This window comes from Hyperolius riggenbachi, chromosome 1 (genome assembly GCF_040937935.1).
Source record: "Hyperolius riggenbachi isolate aHypRig1 chromosome 1, aHypRig1.pri, whole genome shotgun sequence".
Lineage (NCBI taxonomy): Eukaryota > Metazoa > Chordata > Amphibia > Anura > Hyperoliidae > Hyperolius > Hyperolius riggenbachi.
Genome location: NC_090646.1, coordinates 513526617 through 513546959, shown reverse-complemented (window position 1 = coordinate 513546959; position 20343 = coordinate 513526617). Strand labels below are relative to the sequence as shown.

Genomic DNA, 20343 nt, shown 5'->3' with positions numbered 1-20343 from the left:
GAAGCTAGAATATGACATATTTTCAGTTGTTTCACACTTTTTGGTTATGTACTATACTTCCACATGTGTTAATTCACAGTTTGGATGCCTTCAGTGTGAATCTACAATGTTCATAGTCATGAAAAATATATATATATATATATGCACACACACACTTTTGCCTGCTGGTGCCTCAGGCCAGAGAAAATGCAGCCCCCTTTAACGCTGCCAGACCCCAAAATCCACACTCATTCTCACCATCTGATGGAGGAAGATGGATCTAGTGACATCCCAATGACGAGCGTTCCACAATACATCTTCCGGCCTGTGGGTACAGGTTATGTCACACGACGGCACATGATGGGCACGAATGGGAAGTCAAGCGTTCGCGGTACTTTGTGTGGAGTTAAAGGTCTAAGCCAGCGTGACGATCGCGCATTGCTGAACATCGTTCACATGATCGCACTCCTGTACCAACGTTGCGAGATCGATGAAAAAAAAATCGCTCGTTGCTTGAAATATCACCAGTCAGAAAAAATGTTGGGAAAATGGTGTAATGGGTATGGGCCTTTATAGGTGTGCAATGCTGCATGAGGCACAACAAATAGAAGATACAAAGAGGCCAGCACTCCAAGGCAAAAGTAGATAACGTTTCAATACATCACAAAGAAAATTACAATGTTTCTCACCACTGGGACTTCTTACTCAGGGTGGCATAGGGACACCCCACATTGCTGGCTTTTTGTGACAAAAGCCTGGACGTAGTTGCACATTTGGATATTTTAAATCAAAGATAGCTTTATTGGCATGACCAAGATTCATTACAGGTATTGCCAAAGCAAGGGGAAATAGGGGACATGGAAGGGGGGTGGGGTAGGGGAACAATGGCTAAGCAGTCTGTGGACATTTTTAGGTTTACAGTTCCGTTATGCTCCTCTCAGTCTGCGGCATGCTGTGACATAGTGCGCAGCGATATTATAATATGTGCCCACATGGCTTGGTTTTGACTTGTTTGCAATCTGATTTGCCATTTTCTGCTGACTTTTTGGGGTCACTCTTTATTTACTTTTACGTTGGACTGTTGTTTTCAAGTTAACTTCCTATCTGTGGACTGGAATTTTATTTTTATGGTTCTTAGTAGTTGTGCCTGTTAAAATATCTCATGACACAAAAATGTATGTAAAATGATACAGACTAACCAGCAAGCTCATGGTGACCTAGAACTCATTGGAGTGTGTAAAATGGACTATGGAGACAAGGTTATTTAGCAAGATCAGAACATTGATCAGAACTAGCAAGAAAAATTATGTTGATAAGACCTGCAGTCAGAATTAATCAGATTACAGAGATATATTATCTTTATTCCATACAATGTATTATAGACTATTAATAGAGTAATTCCTGTCTTTTAAAGGCTATTTGGAAAACTGTCTGTGTTTGTCTACATTAAGTGAATGATGAGTGAGATAATCTTTTGTTAGTTCATTTATTATTTAATATTTAATGACAAATGTTCATTTATTGCACCTTCCTTTATTTTTATCCCCAGATTGTGCCAGGCCAAGCTGATATATACTTATGTGTTTCCTCCCACAGATTCCATACCTGCTTCTCAACAACTCCATGCCAGAGGTGCGTCCAAGGATGCAGCCCGTGGTGTTCGGAGAGAGTATTGAGGTGAATCCAGAGCCAGTGCAAGAAATCAGGTAAATCTGGACTTGTCAGCTGGCTGTCTGGTGCAGCAGGTTCCATCACTCCAATATGTCTAGTTAGCTGTTGTGTTCCCTGTTACTTTTCCCACACAATGAAGTCAGCTGTCAGTGTTTAGATGTGTTGATATCCTGATAACATTTCTTCACTAGAAGATAGATGTAAGGAGAATGTGCAGCAGAGGCACTGCTTCAAGCTGCACTATCTGGGAAAGGTCACTGTGGCTGGGTATAATTTAAAACTATGCCACACTTGTGGCTGCCTAAGCCTGTTGGAGCGCAAATTTTAACGCCGGCGGCTCCTGGGCATGTATCTCCGCCTAAAGACACCTGAGTTCCATAAATCGGAGCCGTTTTCATTGACTCCTGACCTCCTGATCACCATGAGCCAATCACAGTGATCAGTAAGTACTCATTTGAAAAAAAGGCTCTGGTTCTGGGGCCAGAGTCTGCCGTCCCAAAGTAGTTAAAGGACACCTGAAGTGAGAGGAATATGGAGGCTGCCATTTATTTCCTTTTAAACTGCACATTGCCTGGCTGTCCTGTTGATCCTCTGCCTCCAATACTTTTAGCCATAGACCCTGAACAAGCATACAGATCAAGCGATCAGCAAATTACCATTTACAATCTCCAATACACAAGTCCACTGCATCCTTCAGGTGTTGTTTTGGCTTTACACTTGTTAAATGAACCCTTGCAGATAAGTGTGGGAGTGAAGGTGGAAATGGGTGTGGACAATTGGGTGGGGGCATGAAAGTCTTGCTGAGGGGAAACTATGATTTGTAGTTATGCCTCTGCCTACAAAGAATATATTACTGTCAGTGGCTTTTTACCAGATTCTCCATAGGGACATAGAAAGTGATTGGAAATCTTTCCAGTGGAGATACAGGGATAAAAACTCAATAGAGGTTAAAATCCTTCTCACTGACAATAGTTTTAGCTGGATATCCTAATTAATAATTTTGTTTCACGTTTTAAAAATTCACCAATTACAGCAGTAGAAACATCATCCTTCAAAAAGCACTGAGAAAACGATTTCCACGCTAAATCTAGGCTAGTGGAAACATGAAAGGTATGTAGGTTACTTTATAGATAATGAACTCCAGCGCATTGTGACATGCATTTATAAATGCCTATTTGTTTGGTTACCTCTATCCAGAAAGACACAGACAAGTCACAGAACATTTATTTTGCGCTTTTCTCATGGAGGACTGAACTCAAAGCACCAGAGCTGCAGCCACTAGGGCACGGTCTAAAGGCAGTGTTAGGTACCGTAATGTTTTCCAAGGACTCCTTACTGAGTAAGTGCTGGCTTACTGAACAGGAAGAGCCAAGACTTGTTACTCTCCTGTGTCAGAAACAGAGCCCTTGCTTGCTTTTAGAACCTATATGTAATAACCTCATTTCTTGCAGTGTCAGTCATTGGTTATATGTATCTCTGATAAAGCTTCTCTTTCCAGGTGCAATTCTGAGATCAAGTATGATTCAGAGAAACATTACCGAGATCATGTCTTATACGCTCCAGTTCCTACCGTCACCTCCTACAGTGAGACCATCATCTCCACCCCAAACTGCACGTGGAGGAATTACAAATCTCAGCTGCTTTTTGAACCCCGCAACAAGCCTTTAAGGTTTCAGAGCACAACAATCATCTTCCCCAAACATGCCAAGAACATTTACAGAACAACCCTCAACTATAACTGTGGAGGAGCCAAGAAATGGTTTGCATCAAGTGTGCAGCTGGAACTGTGCGAGGAAACCAGTCCATGTATTATATACACTGACACGCTCTAAGACTGTCCTCACTTTAGAGAAAAACACATGCTTACCAATGCACTTGGCCTTTCCTATATGAGATGGTGGATCTACAAACTAAGTTTCAGTCTCACAAACCTAACATAACCCAAACCTTCCTGCCCATGGCTGAAAGACTACTTCACTGCACTGGAATCTCCAGTACCTTTCATGTGAATAATGTATTTGTTTTCTGTTTTGGTCTGTCCTCTACTGTATATAGTATCATTTTTAAGCATAATACTTAAATCTGTTGTAAAAACTCTTACCCATCCATTAATCAAGTATAAGAGCTGGAGGAAAAAAACATTCAAGGACTCCACCCAAAATTGATAAATCAGCTTTGGGAGGGCATTGGAGAGTTTGATATATATATATATATATATATATATATATATATATATATATATATACTGTATATTGATATGTATATATGTATATATATATATATATATATATATATATATATATATATATTCAGCTAAATACAGCTGAATTAGCACGTCATAGCTTCACAGTTGAGCCAATGGGGTTGATTCCCAAAAATTGTATCAAATATTTTACCATACGATAACGTACATCTAATTTCTAACATTAAGCAGTTACACAACTATATTTTTACATCATCCCAGTTACGTTCAAATATAGTTTAACTTGCATAATGTAAAACTATTTATTGCTCATGGGTTTTTAATGCATAAAAGTAGCTTTGTTCTTTTACGCTAGGTAACAATTACGTAGCACAGAAAGCAAAAAAATTAAGGCATTTTGCAAGTCATAAGAATTAGGCGTTAAAGGTTCTACACATAGATTACCATGACAACGTTGTTACAGCATTGTGCTGGTTTGTACATCAACCGAAATGAGAAAAAGAAGTAATTCAACTTGCCATCATTTAAGTAAAACTGGTATATTAGTTTTGGGTGGAGATGCCCTTTACTTTTAAAACAAAATAAATTCATGAATTAATTAATAACCCGGAGTCTAAGCTCTGGGTAACTGTTGAACTCTGATGATTGCAGTGATGATTTGCAATCACAGGCAGATGACATTGCTGTAGATATGTAATTGTATCTGTACACTAAAGCAAAGGATTTTGGGAGGTAGCAGATAGTTAGCTGTTTTGGCTGACCAAAGTATTTCACCTGTGGGCTGCTTTAACCACTTTGGGTAAGTGCAGTCACCGAGGTGTGAGTAGGGGCTGCAGGCACAGGGGGACTGCTGCTATGAAAATATGTTGTGTCTGAAACTAACATCATCAAACACGACGTAGATTTCCAATAGCGCATTTCTGAAATTGTTAACCCTGAAATCTGTTTACCTGGAAAGCCATGGCCTTAATGCACTAAACTTCTCTCACTTCTTATCATATTCCCAACTTCTGTGTATAAACCATTTCAGCATGAAGCAAATAAAAATTCTCCAAATAAGCGGTCACCAACAAACTCTGCCAAGTCTACCGATGCCTTTTTAGAGCCTCTTTGTCTGCTAGGTGCTGAATGGGTAGTCTCTATACAGCACGGGAAATATGAGAAGTGAGAGATCATGAGAAATATTTAGCTCATCGGGGACCATGAGACTAAAATCCAAGCTGTAAACAACTGATTTGCAGTGCTTGTTTTGAATCATGAAAACTGTCCGAATTGCAACAAAAGGTCTTACTGTGTATTGGTAGTTTATTTCTCTACAGTTTTCCATCATCTGCTATCTATAGTGTCAGACAAATTGTAATGGTCAGACTCTGCTGGCAGGTCTTCTTCTCTTTTGGTGGAAAAGCCAGCACATTGGAGGAACCAGCACGGGAGAGGCCAGAGCAACAAGGAAGCAGAGGTTCCCCTCAGCAGAAGTCTGTTGTTGGGGCTCTAATTGTCTAATGAGAAGCAGGTCGGGTGGTCAGCTCTTTTAAAGAGGGATCTGTGCAATGGGTGGTTGCTCAATGGAACAGCCACCAAGACTTGTTAGAAAACAAAGCACGTTATGTCCAAATGAAGAATGATTATTGGAAGATGTCATGATAGCCCTTTGTAGTCACATTCAATTGTATCCTCAGCATCTCCCATTAGCTAAAAAGTAAATTACAGATTTCCTCCTGTTCTGTACTAATGGATGCATTGTATTACGATGGGGCATGTATCCTGCGGTTAGTGCAGACCTGTACAATTCCTGTGTTACAGATTACATCGAAAACTCAGCAGATTCTTCACTTTTTATGGCCATTTATATTTCAGTAGGTTGAAGCAGTCATGTTCTACCTCCTTGTAAAAGCCTTCTAGCTGAACTGATGGGCTCCTGAACCTCCTATAACAACTTGTGTGTTAATGTTGGATAAATATTATAGGTCTCATCCTATCACACTCTTAGCCAAGCCACAGATTTACTGTATAGTCTTCCTAATGAACCATCAAATCCAGGAAGTCAGAGCTCTCAGGCTTGATCAGCAATGATCTCTAGGTTTATATTGTTTCCTCTTATTCGATTTTACATTGCACAGGTTGTGGCTGTGTTGCAGGGAGTCTGTATGTCACTTTACAAGGCTGATGGGATAACAATCTGTATTTATATTGTTTATTAAATCTACAACTTAGGGTGCTCAAACATTACTAAATTTTTGCTATAGATATCTAGCCGATTTGATCATAATGATCAAATCAAGCAGAGATCAATGCTGAAACATGGTCACTGGATTGATTGTTTTGATTGATTTCTGGTCAGATCGATCAAAATTATCAATCCAGCATGCTGACAAAATCTCAGTCGAAAGGGCTCAATTGGGTGCACAGCGGTTTCTCGATGACCGTTGGACCCCTGGCCAGACTACTCCCAAGTGTATGTGTACCCTATGGGCCCGTGATGAGTGTTGAAGGCTCACCTGTCATGCTGGCGCAACTCCTTGACTCCTCCTGTGTGTGGTGTCTTTTTTAATTGCCACCGCAAGCACCTGTACCTCTTGACTCCGCCCCATGTAGTGAAGTCTCTACATGCAGCAGTGTGACGTGGTAGGGGTGCTCACAGTGGCAATTCAAAAACACCCCGGGTGAGGGGAACATTACATGAGGGGCAACCTGGCAGGCAGAGGCGGCGTGATGCTGAAACCTATTGGAAATCTGTCTGCGGAGTGTGTGCAGGTTATAGATCTCTCTCTGATCAGATTCAGTCAGAGAGGGATCTATCTGGTGGTCAATCTGGTGGCCATCGTGTAATGTACGGCCACCTTTTGGTTCACTTTCTCCTAACTGTCTTGACACCATTGTATGTAGAACAATCTTCTGAGTTGGGATTGAAAGGTATGGAGAAGAGATGCCTCCTCAGGCTTCAGGGCCTGTGTGTGCATAACACTGAGAGATAACAAGTAAGTGGGCTGTACCTATAGTATGGCTACATGGCGCAATAGCTGGTTCAGTGATAACGCCCCCCACTACACTAGAGGAGGGCAGGATAGGCACCGTGTACAAAGGTACAGCTAAGTACCTTATATTAAAAATGCATTCTATTGTAAAATATGATTAATACATTCTTTAAAGATGTGGTGTAAAATGTGATTAAAGCACATTTTTTTATTTTTGATAATAGGATCATTTGCAAAATATTTGTAATTTTTATGGTACATTTTGGAAGAATGAAAGCATATTAAAGCTGTTTCTAACCTGTCCACTGTGATGTATGGCTTTCCTCTATATCTGGCTGTGACTTTCTGGTGGTTATCACTCCAGACTACATGAAGAATGTTTGTAAGATTAGGTCTGCTTACATTGAATTGCTCTTGCTACAGGTTATTCCTGTCCCTGGTGACAATTATTAAGCTAGTTGTGTAAAAAGCAAGTAGTAAATTATTGTTAAAAGCAGGTATTAGCGCAATACATGGTTCACATCCCAGCCAGGAGTCTATAGTATCTGCCTGGAGTTTCTAAGTTTCCCACGTTTGAATGAGTTACCTCCAGGTGCTGTGGCATCCTCCCACAACTGAACCCTGGTATGCTTATTGGATTCTGAAAACCGCCCCTGAACTGCAGAGCGGGCATCTGATGGTAAACCCCACTGATAGACACTTAGTAAACTCCTGCAAAAATGTGTCAGCGCAATATAGATGCATAATGTTAGTTCATTATTTAGTAAAGGTTTACATAGTGCTAGCATATTACCTGGAATTTTACAATTACAATGACACAAACTATGCATACATTTAAATGCTACAAACTAGGATAATAAAGATAATGCAGTCATATAGCATATCAGTTAGAGGTACGCAACAGGAGAGGCAAGACAGAAAACAGCAATACCATGAGGGAGAGCTAGCCTTGCCTATAAGAGCAGAATAGAAGGATGAAACATTAGGTGAGGGGTTGGGCGGTGCACTGGCTAGATGGTAGAGAATGAGACCAAGCTGGATCAGTAGGTGGATTGCATACTAGGTCAGATTGCATGCTTGCCCGAGAAGGTGAGCTTAAGGAATACATTTAAGATTTTGGGTCCGGCAAGTGCTGAATGGAATGGTTATAGGCTTTCCAGGGGAGAGGAGAAGCTCAGGGTTCGCTCATTTCTTAACCTCCCTGGCGTTCTGGACGAGCTAGGCTCGTCCAGAGACGCCGGAGGTCACCCCTCAGGCCCCGCTGGGCCGATTCGAATAATTTTTTTTTTAAACACGCAGCAAGCACTTTGCTTGCTGCGTGTCCTACCTGCTTGCCGCCGATCCGCCGCTACCCGCCGCGATACAGGGCCCCCACCGAGACCCCGTGCGCTGCCTGGCCAATCAGTGCCAGGCAGCGCTGAGGGGTGGATCGGGTCTCCCTGTGACGTCACGACGTCGATGACGTCATGACGTTCATCGCCATGGCGACGGGGGAAGCCCTCAAGGAAATCCCGTTCAGAACGGGATTTCCGAACGGGTCATTGCGCTGGCGGCGATCAGAGGGCAGGGAGGGACGCCGCAGGGACGGGGGAATCATGTAGCTAGCGCTAGGCTAGCTACATGATTAAAAAAATTTTTTGCAAAAAACGTTCCCGGGAATCAGAACGCCAGGCAGGTTAAGTCACCCTTTGGCATTGCACTGCTTGCTGGGAAGGCTGCTTGCACTGCTTAAGAAATAAAGTCTGCTGTGGCCATTTACTAGAGAGCGGTGTAAGGAGGGGTGGCAAATGCCCTGTAGCTTACAAAGCATGGACAAGAGGCCCCATCTCTAGGGTCCAGAAGGGGGTATTGGTCAAAATATTATGGTGGGGTCTGGGATTATGGTGCTAAAACCCCTTAGTAAGTTGATGAGCAAATAAACAGCCCCACTAAAATAAATATGTAAGGGGGGAGTGGGGGCAGCTTCCTTATTTATGCAATTAAGTCAATAGATTACAGAAGTTTGTATTCTCCTTATCATTAATAGAAGTCTTAAGGTGGTTACAGGCGGTCCAATTTCTAGCGAAAAATAGTTAGAGCGATCAGAAATTCTAATCGGATTGGTTGTAAATAATCTCCATTGATGGGCACAATCGATTACGAACGATTATAAAAAAACAATCATCTGATTGAATTTTCGTCAAACCAAAAAGTGGATTTTCTTGTTGTTTGTATAGATAGGAAGCAAAGATTGGTTCGTTGATGGTGTAGTGAACGATTTCACTTCCGATCAGAATTTCGGATCGCTCAAATGATTTTTCCCTAGAAATTGGATCGTTAGTGGCCACCTTTAGAAGTTCTTCAAGTTCCAAAGCTCAGCTCCCACTTCTATATTTTTAGCTTCAGCGGGGCGATGCAACAAGATGATGTGGCTTGGTAATTTCAGTGGCAGCAAGAAATAAGAATAAACCAGGGGGGCCTAGTGGGTGTCAAGATGCCCACCAACTTCCTTCTCCGACCTCTCTCCACTTCAGCTTACCAAAAAGACCACAAGGGGGGGGGGGGGGGGGGGCTCTCAAAGCTGCTACCTTGCCTAGGGCCCCTTTACATCTTAATCCATCTCTGCGTAGCGTGCGTTGCGCAATTAACATGACCCATGCTGATTGCACATGGCACCTTTACCATAGGTTGCTGAATACACACTACGGTTTCTACTGTAATGTAGGGATCCTGAGAAATTTAAATAGCCGTCTATTATTCTACCTTATGCGAGGGTCACATAGATACATCTGACCGACAAGCTGAATCCAGAGAGGAGAGGAAGTGGGGTATACTAAAGCAGAAGCATATTTGATGCATAAAAAGGTATTCTGTTCACCGATTTGCTTCTATTCAGTTATCAGGGGTCGAGTCCTGCGTGAATGTGGGTGGACGACGTCCACTTACTTTTATTGGAGAGTGGACGTCGTCCACCCTAGCACCCTGGAGGGGAGCAGCGCAGTGGAGAGGAGCGTTGAGCAGAGCAGCGGGGAAGGGCGGACGTCTCCCCCCCCCCCCTTCCCTCACCTTGGGGCTCCTCTTCCTGGCTCTCCCCTCCAGATTCCAGAACATTTGCAGCGGCGAGCTCCACTGCGCTGCTCCCCTCCTGCTGGGGGGACACCTGGCTACCTATTCTGCGGACGCCTATAGACTGGCTATACTGAGGACACCTATACACCTGGCTACATATACTGGGGACACGTATACACCTTGCTACATATACTGGGCACCTATACACCTGGCTACATATACTGGGGACACCTATACACCTGGCTACATATACTGTGCACATATACACCTGGCTACATATACTGGGCACATATGCACCTGGCTTCATATACTGGGGACACCTATACACCTGGCTACATATACTGGGGGCACCTATACACCTGGCTACATATACTGGGGGCACCTATACACCTGGCTATTCTGGGGACACCTATACACCTAGCTACATATACTGGGGGCACCTATACACCTGGCTACATATACTGGGGGTACCTATACACCTGGCTACATATACTGGGGACACCTATACACCTGGCTACATATACTGGGGACACGCACCTATATACCTGGCTATACTGGGGACACCTGAACACCTCGTTACATATACTGGGGACACCTGGCTATACTGGGGACACCTATAGACCTGGCTACCTATTCTGGGGGCATCTATACACCTGGCTACCTCCTATTCTGGTGACATCTCTACACCTGGCCACCTATTCTGGGGACAACGATACACATGACTACTTATACTGGGGACACCTATAGACCTGGCTAGCTATACTGGGGGTACCTATTTTGGGGAAACTGCTGTCAGATCTGTATTTTTGGGGAACTGCTGATGCCAGATTACGTGTATTTTGGGGAACCGCTGCCAGATTGTGTATGTTGGGGGACCACTGCTGCCAGATTACATGTATTTTGGGTGTTACGTGTATTTTGGGTGATCCACTGCCAGGTTTCACGTATTTTGGGGAACTGCTTCCAGATTATGTGTATGTTGGGGGAACTGCTGCTGCCAGATTGTCTATTTTGAGGGAACCACTGCCATATTATCTGTATTTTGGAGGAACCTCTGCCAGATTATGTGTATTTTTGATCAAATGCTGTCAGATTACATCTAATTTTGGGGATACACTACGACAGAGCTCAAACTTCCCCTGGCAGACCTTTTATACCACTGCTAAAGCCATGTATATTTGGCCCCACCCATGACCACACCCACGCTATGCTTAACCACACCAATTTTTGGCGCACCGCGCGCGACGCAGAGGTTTTTAGGGTGAGTCCACTCACCTCTTTTTCCAGGACTAGACCCCTGTCAGTTATTATATATCAGATTAGTTATGCTATTATAATTTGCTTTTCTCAGTGCTGGGTTTAGTTGAGCTTTAAAGCCAAACTGTTGTCTAATAGAACATTTTCATCTGGTTGCATATGAATGAAATTCATTTTAGCATCCACCATCCTCCACACAGCCGAAGTGAGACTGGAAGAGGAAGTAGCAACATGCGAGCCTGGTTTACTAAGCTGACGGATTGCGTCCTGCGATGCAACCATGATGTGCAAAGATCCATGGACAACAAGTCATAGATACCAAGTTCTTTTAATTGTTTGTGTTGCACCAGTGTACCTTTACCACAGACCTATGGTATATTCACATTGTTGCTTTCACCCACTCAACAGCCAGCAATGTGAATATTAGTTAGTGCCCGATCGCCTCAGATTAATCCCTCCCAGCATTTGGGCTCAGGGGATCGAAGTATCTCTCACCTGTTCTTGTTCCAGCGGCAATCGCGGTCCCTTTTGTACAGTAGCTCTGTCAGCCTCACCATGCCAATTGGATCAGATGATAATGTCATCAAGCCAGGAACTGATCCATACGGTATGGTGAGGGTGACAGAGATACTGAACAGAAGGGACTCTAATCACTGCAGGAACAAGAAGGGAGAGATGCTGACCAAGTATTGATCCCCTGTGCCTGATCTATGCATGGGGGGAGGGGGGCACCTAATACAAGGGCTCACCTGGCTACCTTTGGGGGGGGGGGGCGGCTAATAAAGGGGCACACCTGGCTCTAAATTGAGGAGTGGAAAATAAAGGGGCACACCAGGCTATCTATGGGTTGGTGACAAATAAAGGGGCACACCTGGCTGTCTGTAGGGCTGAGGGCAAATAAAGAGATACATACTGGGAGAAGGAATGAGGGGCTAATAAAGGGGCACATCTGGCAATCTATACTGGGGGCTAATACTGGGGCACATCTGGCTATCCATACAGGGGGGTTAATATTGAGGAACATCTGCCTATAAATAGGGGGAGGGCTAACACTGCATACACGCTGTCACAAAAATCCACCTTTATTTGAGAATCAAATAATATCACCACAAATTGTGACAGGAACATAATTTAAGCTTTGTGATAAATGGGAGACACAGCCTTATAAAATTAGTTTTTTTTAAATCTACTGTAGCACTATTTATTTTAAGACCGATAATGTATTTTTTTCTAATTTCTCCCACTAAAATGCATAGAAAATAAAATGCATTGAACTGCCCAATGAATGTCTAGTTTGTCTTGAAAGAAATTAAATACAAATAGATATAACTTAGGTGTCATAGGTAGGGATACGGTTTTAGGTTTTCATCAAAACAGCTCTGGTCCATAAGGAGGAATCAAGGTCTAGATGTGAAGTGGTTTAACAGTGTATTATGCCCACAAAGACCTATAAAATCAGACACATGGGGCACGGTTTTCACAGTGACAAGTGTTAGAATACATTTTGGGGTGTTTTTAAGCTGAGGCTGCTGCCATCTAAAGAAAATATTGACAAAATGAATATAGGACTTACAAAAAGGGTAATTTTCAAAATGATGGTTATATTTGGGAAAAGTTTAAGCCAAACTGTTCAAGTCTGTATATTTCCAATTATCCACGATTGAATAGCCCTACATATGGTCAAAATGGTGGTAGTTGTGGCATTTTTCCCGATGGTTAGACAATTATGGATTTCTCATTATTCTTACAGTATAAGGAGAAATAAGTGCACATGAAAAAAAATATACATTTATTTTAAAATAAATTATCTTCACCATAGATTGTACCAGCAATGAAATGTACCGTAAGTGTTAAAATAAAGCGTATACATAGATAAACAAAATATGAAGACTTTCTATATAGTGGCACTATTTTTAAACGGTAACTGGTGAAAACAGAGAAAGTTATTTTTTTTTATTTTTTCTTCTTTTTCCCTTTAACCACTTAAGCCAATCTGGACCAGTGTACTCGTCCAGTGTTTAAACGGTGGGTGTGCGCGCATGACCGCCGCTCGGACCCGGCGGCTTTTCTGTTTCAGAGATTGGGGAAGGGAAGCCAATCGCAGTGCCTGTAATGAATGGACATGACCCCGATCAGGGGCCATGTCCATTCATAATAAAGAACGTGAATGAAAGTAAAAAAAAAAAAACACTTCCTGCTAAGCCAGGGAGTGTTTCTAGTGCCATCTAGTGGTGAAAAGTTAAAGTACACACACCACAGATTTTTTTATAAAAAAAAATATATATAATTAATCCCTTCCAAAGCCCCCCCCCCCCCCCCCCCCCCCCCTGTTACCAAGCAAACAAATGGGTTAAACAGTTAAAAAAACATCCATAAGTAGTTGCCTTAGGGACTCAGCTTTTTTAATATGTATGTCATGAGGGTATATTACTGTTATTTTAGGTATATTACTGTTATTTTAGTACCTAAAGGCTTACAATTGATGGGACACAAAAAATAAACCCAAAACAGAAAAATACGCCTTTATTACCAAATAATATATTGATGCCATACATTGTACTAGGAACATAATTTAAACGTTGTGATAGCTGAGACTTATGGGCAGATAAAATGGTTGGGTTTTATTTATAGTAGTATTGTTTATTTTTAAACTATAGGGGATGGAATTGGAGAAATAGTGTATTTTTTTTGTATTTGCCTATAAAATGCATAGAAAATAAGTAATTACTGAAAACAAGTATCGCCCACAAAAAGCTTAATTTGTGGTGAAAAAAAAAAAAGATATAGATCATTTCAGTATGGTATAGGTTAGATAGGTAGGTGCCCCAGTATAGGTTAGCTAGGTGGGTGCCTTGAATATACGTAGCCAGTATAGTTGCCCCCAGTATAGGTTAGCTAGGTAGGTGGCTTCAATATAGGTAGCCAGTATAGTTGCCACCAGTATAGGTTAGATAGGTAGGCGCCCCCACTATAGGGTATCTAGATAGGAGCCCCCAGTATAGGTTAGATAGGTAGGCACCCACAGTATAGCTTAGATAGATAGGTGCCCCCCATGGCTGATGGAGGGGGGAGCCGCGGCCTCACTGGAACTCAGCTGCGGGTAGGGCGGCCTGTCTTCTCCCTCCCTTCCTCTCCCTGGGCCGCCCTCTGTGCCCCCTCCTTCGCTGCAGAGTAAGCACAGGGAAGCCTCTCCTATTGAACAACTCAACTGCCTGCCGTTCCAATCACCACTCACTAGCCGCTGGTCTTCTCTGGTGTTACTCAACACTACTGCAGCCAAATAGATCAGCAGGGCTGCCAGAAAACTGGCATTGTGTTAAAAGGGAAGAAGTTTAGTTGCCCTTTAAGTCTGCAACAACCAAGTGAGGCTGGGAGATAACTCAGCCTTTTTATGTACACTCAAAAGGCAGTGTTTACCTTATCAAAAATCATAGCAATACCAACTTATATTAGGGAATGCCCCCAATCAACCAATCATACAGCATTTTGCAACAATGTCAGTAATTATAGCAGTATAAAAAAATATATTTTATTTACAAAAAAAAAAACTTACAGTGATAAAAACCATGCATCAACGCATGAATGAGTGACATGTCTCTTTTTGCTTGCCAGATCACTTATAATTTTTAGTACAAGTGGTCCCCGGTGGCCGAACGTCAGACTTACGAACATCTTGTAGTTCTGAACCATGATGCTGGACAACTGACTTGTGTGAGGAACTCTCTGGCCTCCAGCCAGCCCATACCAGGATGGGAAGGTGATGTCAATGGAGGACAACAGAAGCTCCAGCACAGAGAGGACAGTGGCACAGTTCCTCTGTAAACAATTACAAACAGCACTACTGTTCTGTATAAAACTTGGCAGGAGGCACCACTGGCATAAACAGTGTACACAAGCTGGTGTACAGAAAGCACAGAAAGTGAGGCACATTAAGGTCACAGAGGAGCACACAAATGGGGGCAGAGAATGCACAAGAGGCACACAAAGGGAGCAGATAAAACACATAAAAGCTCAGAGGAGCAGATAAAGCACATGGAGGCACAGAGGGGGCAGAAGAAGCATGTGGAACATGGGGGGGGCACTTAAAGAGAGCCGAGAAAGCACATGGAGCACATAAGAGGCACAAAGGGGACAGAGGAAGCACATAGGACACAGGAGGCACAAATGGGGCAGAGAAAGAACATGGGGGGCGGACAGAAGAAGCACATAGGGGACAGGAGGCACAAATGGGGCAGAGAAAGAACATGGGGGCGGACAGAAGAAGCACATAGGGGACAGGAGGCACAAATGGGGCAGAGAAAGAACATGGGGGGACAGAAGAAGCACATAGGGGACAGGACGCACAAATGGGGCAGAGAAAGAACATCGGGGCGGACAGAAGAAGCACATAGGGGACAGGAGGCACAAATGGGGCAGAGAAAGAACATGGGGGGACAGAAGAAGCACATAGGGGACAGGACGCACAAATGGGGCAGAGAAAGAACATCGGGGCGGACAGAAGAAGCACATAGGGGACAGGAGGCACAAATGGGGCAGAGAAAGAACATGGGGGGACAGAAGAAGCACATAGGGGACAGGAAAGCACAAGTGGGGCAGAGAAAGAACATGGGGGGGGGGGGCAGAAGAAGCACATAGGTGACAGGAGGCACAAATGGGGCAGAGAAAGAACATGGGGGGACAGAAGAAGCACATAGGGGACAGGACGCACAAATGGGGCAGAGAAAGAACATCGGGGCGGACAGAAGAAGCACATAGGGGACAGGAGGCACAAATGGGTCAGAAAAAGAACATGGGGGCGGACAGAAGAAGCACATAGGGGACAGGAGGCACAAATGGGGCAGAGAAAGAACATGGGGGGGACAGAAGAAGTAGATAGGGGACAGGAAAGGGGGCTGAGAAAGCACATATAGCACATAGGAGGCACAGCGGGGACAGAGAAAGTACATGGGGCACAGAGGCAGCAGAGAAGGCACATGGGGCACACAGATGGTGCAGAAGAAGCATAGGAGGCACACAAAAGAGGCAGAAAAAAGCACATAAGAGGCGCAGAGGAAGCACATAGACCACAGAGGAAGTACAGAAAGGGCAGAGGGCACAGTCAGATTTATGACAATATATAAATAGAAGCAATTGTTCCGACCTGCATACAAATTCAACTTAAGAACAAGCTATGGTCCTGACTCCCTAACTAATTTGTTAACCAGGGACAACCTGCACAGCTACAGTTAATTACAAAATATCTAAACTATTTGTCTACAAATAGTTTGTAGTCAAGTCTTGCTGTATGTGAGGGACTAAAATGTAAATTATGTTCAGCCAATGGCATAGCAATAGGGGTTGCATCGCGGCCCTTGGGCCAGAGGTGCCCCATGGGGCCTTTCCTCAACCAAAGTATTAGCTGATTATTGGTGCTGTGCTGGTAATAATCACCTCTATAGATGCATTGAATAGTAACAAGAATTACCAAACTGTTTCCCATCCTCTTCTTGCACCACTAATACCGTGGATGACCTTGGCAGGTTTTGTTGCGCCGTATCGAGTGTTATATACATATAGCGTGCTTGGGAGGGGGGGGGGGGGCAATGTAAAACTTGCACCGGGGCCCATAGCTCCATAACTACGCCACTGTGTTTAGCCACCCACTCCATTGAAATGACCTGCAGTAACTTCCACATTCTATTGAAAGATTTATTTTTTAGGCAACCTTTTTATCTATAAGATCTTATTTAGGAAAAGCCAGTATGATTCAGCTTCATCTCTCCAGCATGTGTGGAACACTTCAACTCACTCTCACCCCAAGAAGCTCTTCATCAGCAGACTGAGTAATACAGTACATGTGACCTCAATGCATATGCAAGCTTGTGCTTATTCTGTCTTTCTGGATAATATCAGCCTGCAAGGGAAACAAGGAAATATTAAAGGAGGGTGGTGGGGGGGGGGGGGGGGGTGCAGGGGTACACGGTCTGTTTTTAATTAAAGGGAACCAGAGAGGAACGGGGGGTGAAAAAAGGAAAAGATTTCATACATACCTGGGGCTTCTTCCAGTCCCATAAGCCTGAATCGCTCCCACGCCGCCATCCTCAGCTTCCTGGATCCGCCGGTACCGGGCCCGTCACTTCCGGCGGACGCGGCCAATTGTTCGCATCACAGGGGCTCCCTCCATACATGTACGCATGCGGCTGCGCAATAGGCAGCCACATGCGTATCTGTATGGAGAGAGCACCCTGTGATGCGGAGAATTGGCCGCGTCCGCCGACCGACTCGCCGACTCGCGGCAATGACGGGACCCGGTGGCGGCAGATCCAGGCAGCGGAGGACGGCGGCGTGGGAGCGATCCGTGCGTATGGGGCTGGAGGAAGCCCCAGGTATGTATGTGTCATCCTCTCTGGTTCCCTTTAAGACATGAAAAATAATGTAAATGATTTGAGGTGGAAGGGGTGCGTTGTAATAATCCTTAACATGCAGAGACAGTTTTTAGCTGGGGAGCACGGCAGCCACCACCAGAGTACACCAACCTCAGGGATCAGTGATGGCTCTCGCGTCACTCACTGGGCTGACCCGGTTTGAGGTTATGGAAGGCGTCATACGCATTACCCTCCTCTCTCAACAAGTGAATTTCCTATATCAATTAACAAAAACCTTTAGGGCAACAAGCATAAGTAGACACACTGGCAAATCTGCGTGTATGGAACTTTGATGCTAAAGTTATGTCTAATTACCGTAGGTTTAATCAAATAGATGTTTTCAAGTGTGAGTATTTCAGTTTAGGCTTCAAATCATTCACACATACACCTGGCCATTGCTTGGCTCCCATCGCATTGCAGCGCAAAAAAACTTAATTCATGTGACCCTGAAGCAGAGTGTGCCGAGAGGGTCATATGCATAGCCACGCCCCTTGCCACCACTCACTGCCCCTCTGCTGAACAGGAAGTATGTCACTGGAATTCTTGGATTTTCCCGTCATATTTCCTTGTTCTGCACTGCCGGCAACATATTTAACTACTTGCATACCGCCAGTACGTATATATATGCCCCTGTGTACTTCACTTGTTGATCAGGGGCGAATATATACGCGCTGTTTACTTACCACCACCATTCACCATAGTCGCATTGCTTTCGGCACAATGCCGTCCTTCCGTGATTGGGGAATGGGAAACAGTTGTCCCCAAACCCAATTACAGTGCCTGTGATGAATTAGAGCTTGGGGCAGTGACACGCAGCCTCTCATTCAAAACCGAAAGCAAACTGTACACACACTAGTTCCTGTCTACTGTCTACTGTTAAAGCGGACCCAAACCAAACAATTTTTTTAATTCAAAATATTTAGCTGCACCACTCTGACACATACAAAGATAAATAAACACTCCTTCAAGCCTATGGGCATTTCAGTGCATGCTTCTCAGCCTTCTCTGTTCATAACTAGGGTTATACAGGTGGCAGCCATTAGCAATTCCTCCATTGCCGGACACCACCTACTTCACCAGTTTGACGGATTCTGTCCCGGCAATATGAAAGGAAGGGAGGGGTTCCTCCAATAAATGTAAAATATTTTATATTTGTCATCATGCAGCTGAAAAAAGGCTGCTATTTATTATTATAATTTAGAAAATAGATTTTATTTCTGAAATCTTGTATTTTTAATTTGGGTCCACTTTAACAGCAGATGGTAACTAAGTATAGTGGCTTCTTATAGTGGCCAAAAAGTAAAGTACACCACTATACACTTTTACATAGAAAAATAAATACCTTTTTAAACCCTTTCCACTCCTACCCCATAGTTACCCCATAGTTACCAAAATAAAACACTTGTGAAAAAAACAAAATTACATAATTAAAAAAACTACATAAATAGTTACCTTATTACTGTTACTTTTGTAAATAAAGGCTTGTAATTATTGTTATAGACTAGTATGAAAAAAAAACCCACTAAGGCCAGCTTCACACTGCAGTTTGGCGGCAGCAGTGCGGTGTGGCCCACACACCACACCGGCAAAAACATGCCGTCAGGGATTACCATGTTAGTACGCGGTAATCCCTGTCTGGTATTCGGCCAACAGGAAGTGATGCTCACTTCCTGTTGGGCAATTGATGATGTGCGCAAAAGCGTATTTCTAAAATACGCTTCTGAGCATGCAGGGTATTGAAAACTGTGGCATGTTTTTTAAATACAGGCGTGTTGTCATAGACTTACATGACTTCTGGTCCGACGCAGATGGTCGCAGGAGCCGCACAGTAAGGTAAGTTTGCTTCCGACGCAGTGCAACATGGGGAGTGTGAACTCCTCCATAGACTTTCATTGCCCGGGGGCGTGGTGTTTTAAATATACTGCACTGCAACGCCCAGTGTGAAAGGGCCCTAAATGGAAAAAATTACACTTTTATTTCCAAATAAAATAGTATCGCCATACATTGTGCTAGGGACACAATTTTAATGTTGTAATAACCGGGACAAATGGGGAAATAAAAGCTTTCAATCTCATCTATCGCAGCATATTTTATTTTAACCACCCTGGTGTTTTTTTTTACCTATTTTTTTTTATCATGTAGCTAGCCTAGCGCTAGCTACATGATTGCCCCATCCCTGCGCCATCCCTCCCACCCCTCCGATCGCCACCGGCGATCATACCCAACAGGAAATCCCGCTCTAAATGGGATTTCCTGTTAGGGCTTCCCTCATCGCCATGGCGACAATCGGAATGACGTCATCGACATCATGACGTCAGGTGGAGTCCCGATCCACCCCATAGCGCAGCCTGGCGGTGATTGGCCAGGCTGCACTGAGGGTCTGGGGTGGGGCCCTCTTTCATAGCGGCGGATCGGCAGCGATCGATTTAAACACGCAGCTAGCAAAGTGCTAGCTGCGTGTTTTAAAAAGAAAATTCTCAAAAAAGACCCACCAGGGGCTGAGATATCCAGCCTGGCGGTAATGGACGAGCTCAGCTCGTCCATACCGCCAAGGTGGTTAAAGGGAAGGTTCAGGGAGGGTGGGTAAAAAATAAAAATCAAATTCCACTTACCTAGGGCTTCCTCCAGCCCGTGGCAGGCAGGAGGTGCCCTCGCCGCCGCTCCGCAGGCTCCCGGTGGTCTCCGGTGGCCGACCCGACCTGGCCAGGCCGGCTGCCAGGTCGAGCTCTTCTGCGCTCCAAGGCCCGGAACTTCTGCGTCCCACGCCGGTGCTCTGACGTCATCGGACGACCTCCGGGCTCTACTG

General features: G+C 44.1%; 1 protein-coding gene across 4 annotated transcripts in view; it reads left to right on the top strand.

Moving 5' to 3' along the window:
- The window catches only part of RFLNA (refilin A), a 65767-nt gene extending 61928 nt beyond the window's left edge, over positions 1–3839 (top strand). For all 4 annotated transcript variants that reach the window (XM_068271604.1, XM_068271606.1, XM_068271605.1 and 1 more), the window contains 2 exons: positions 1576–1685; positions 3149–3839. In XM_068271604.1, coding sequence (XP_068127705.1) covers positions 1576–1685; positions 3149–3482 — 444 coding nt within the window. In that variant the 3' untranslated portion in view covers positions 3483–3839. The remainder of the gene's footprint in view (positions 1–1575; positions 1686–3148) is intronic.
- The last annotated feature ends 16504 nt before the right edge of the window (positions 3840–20343 follow it).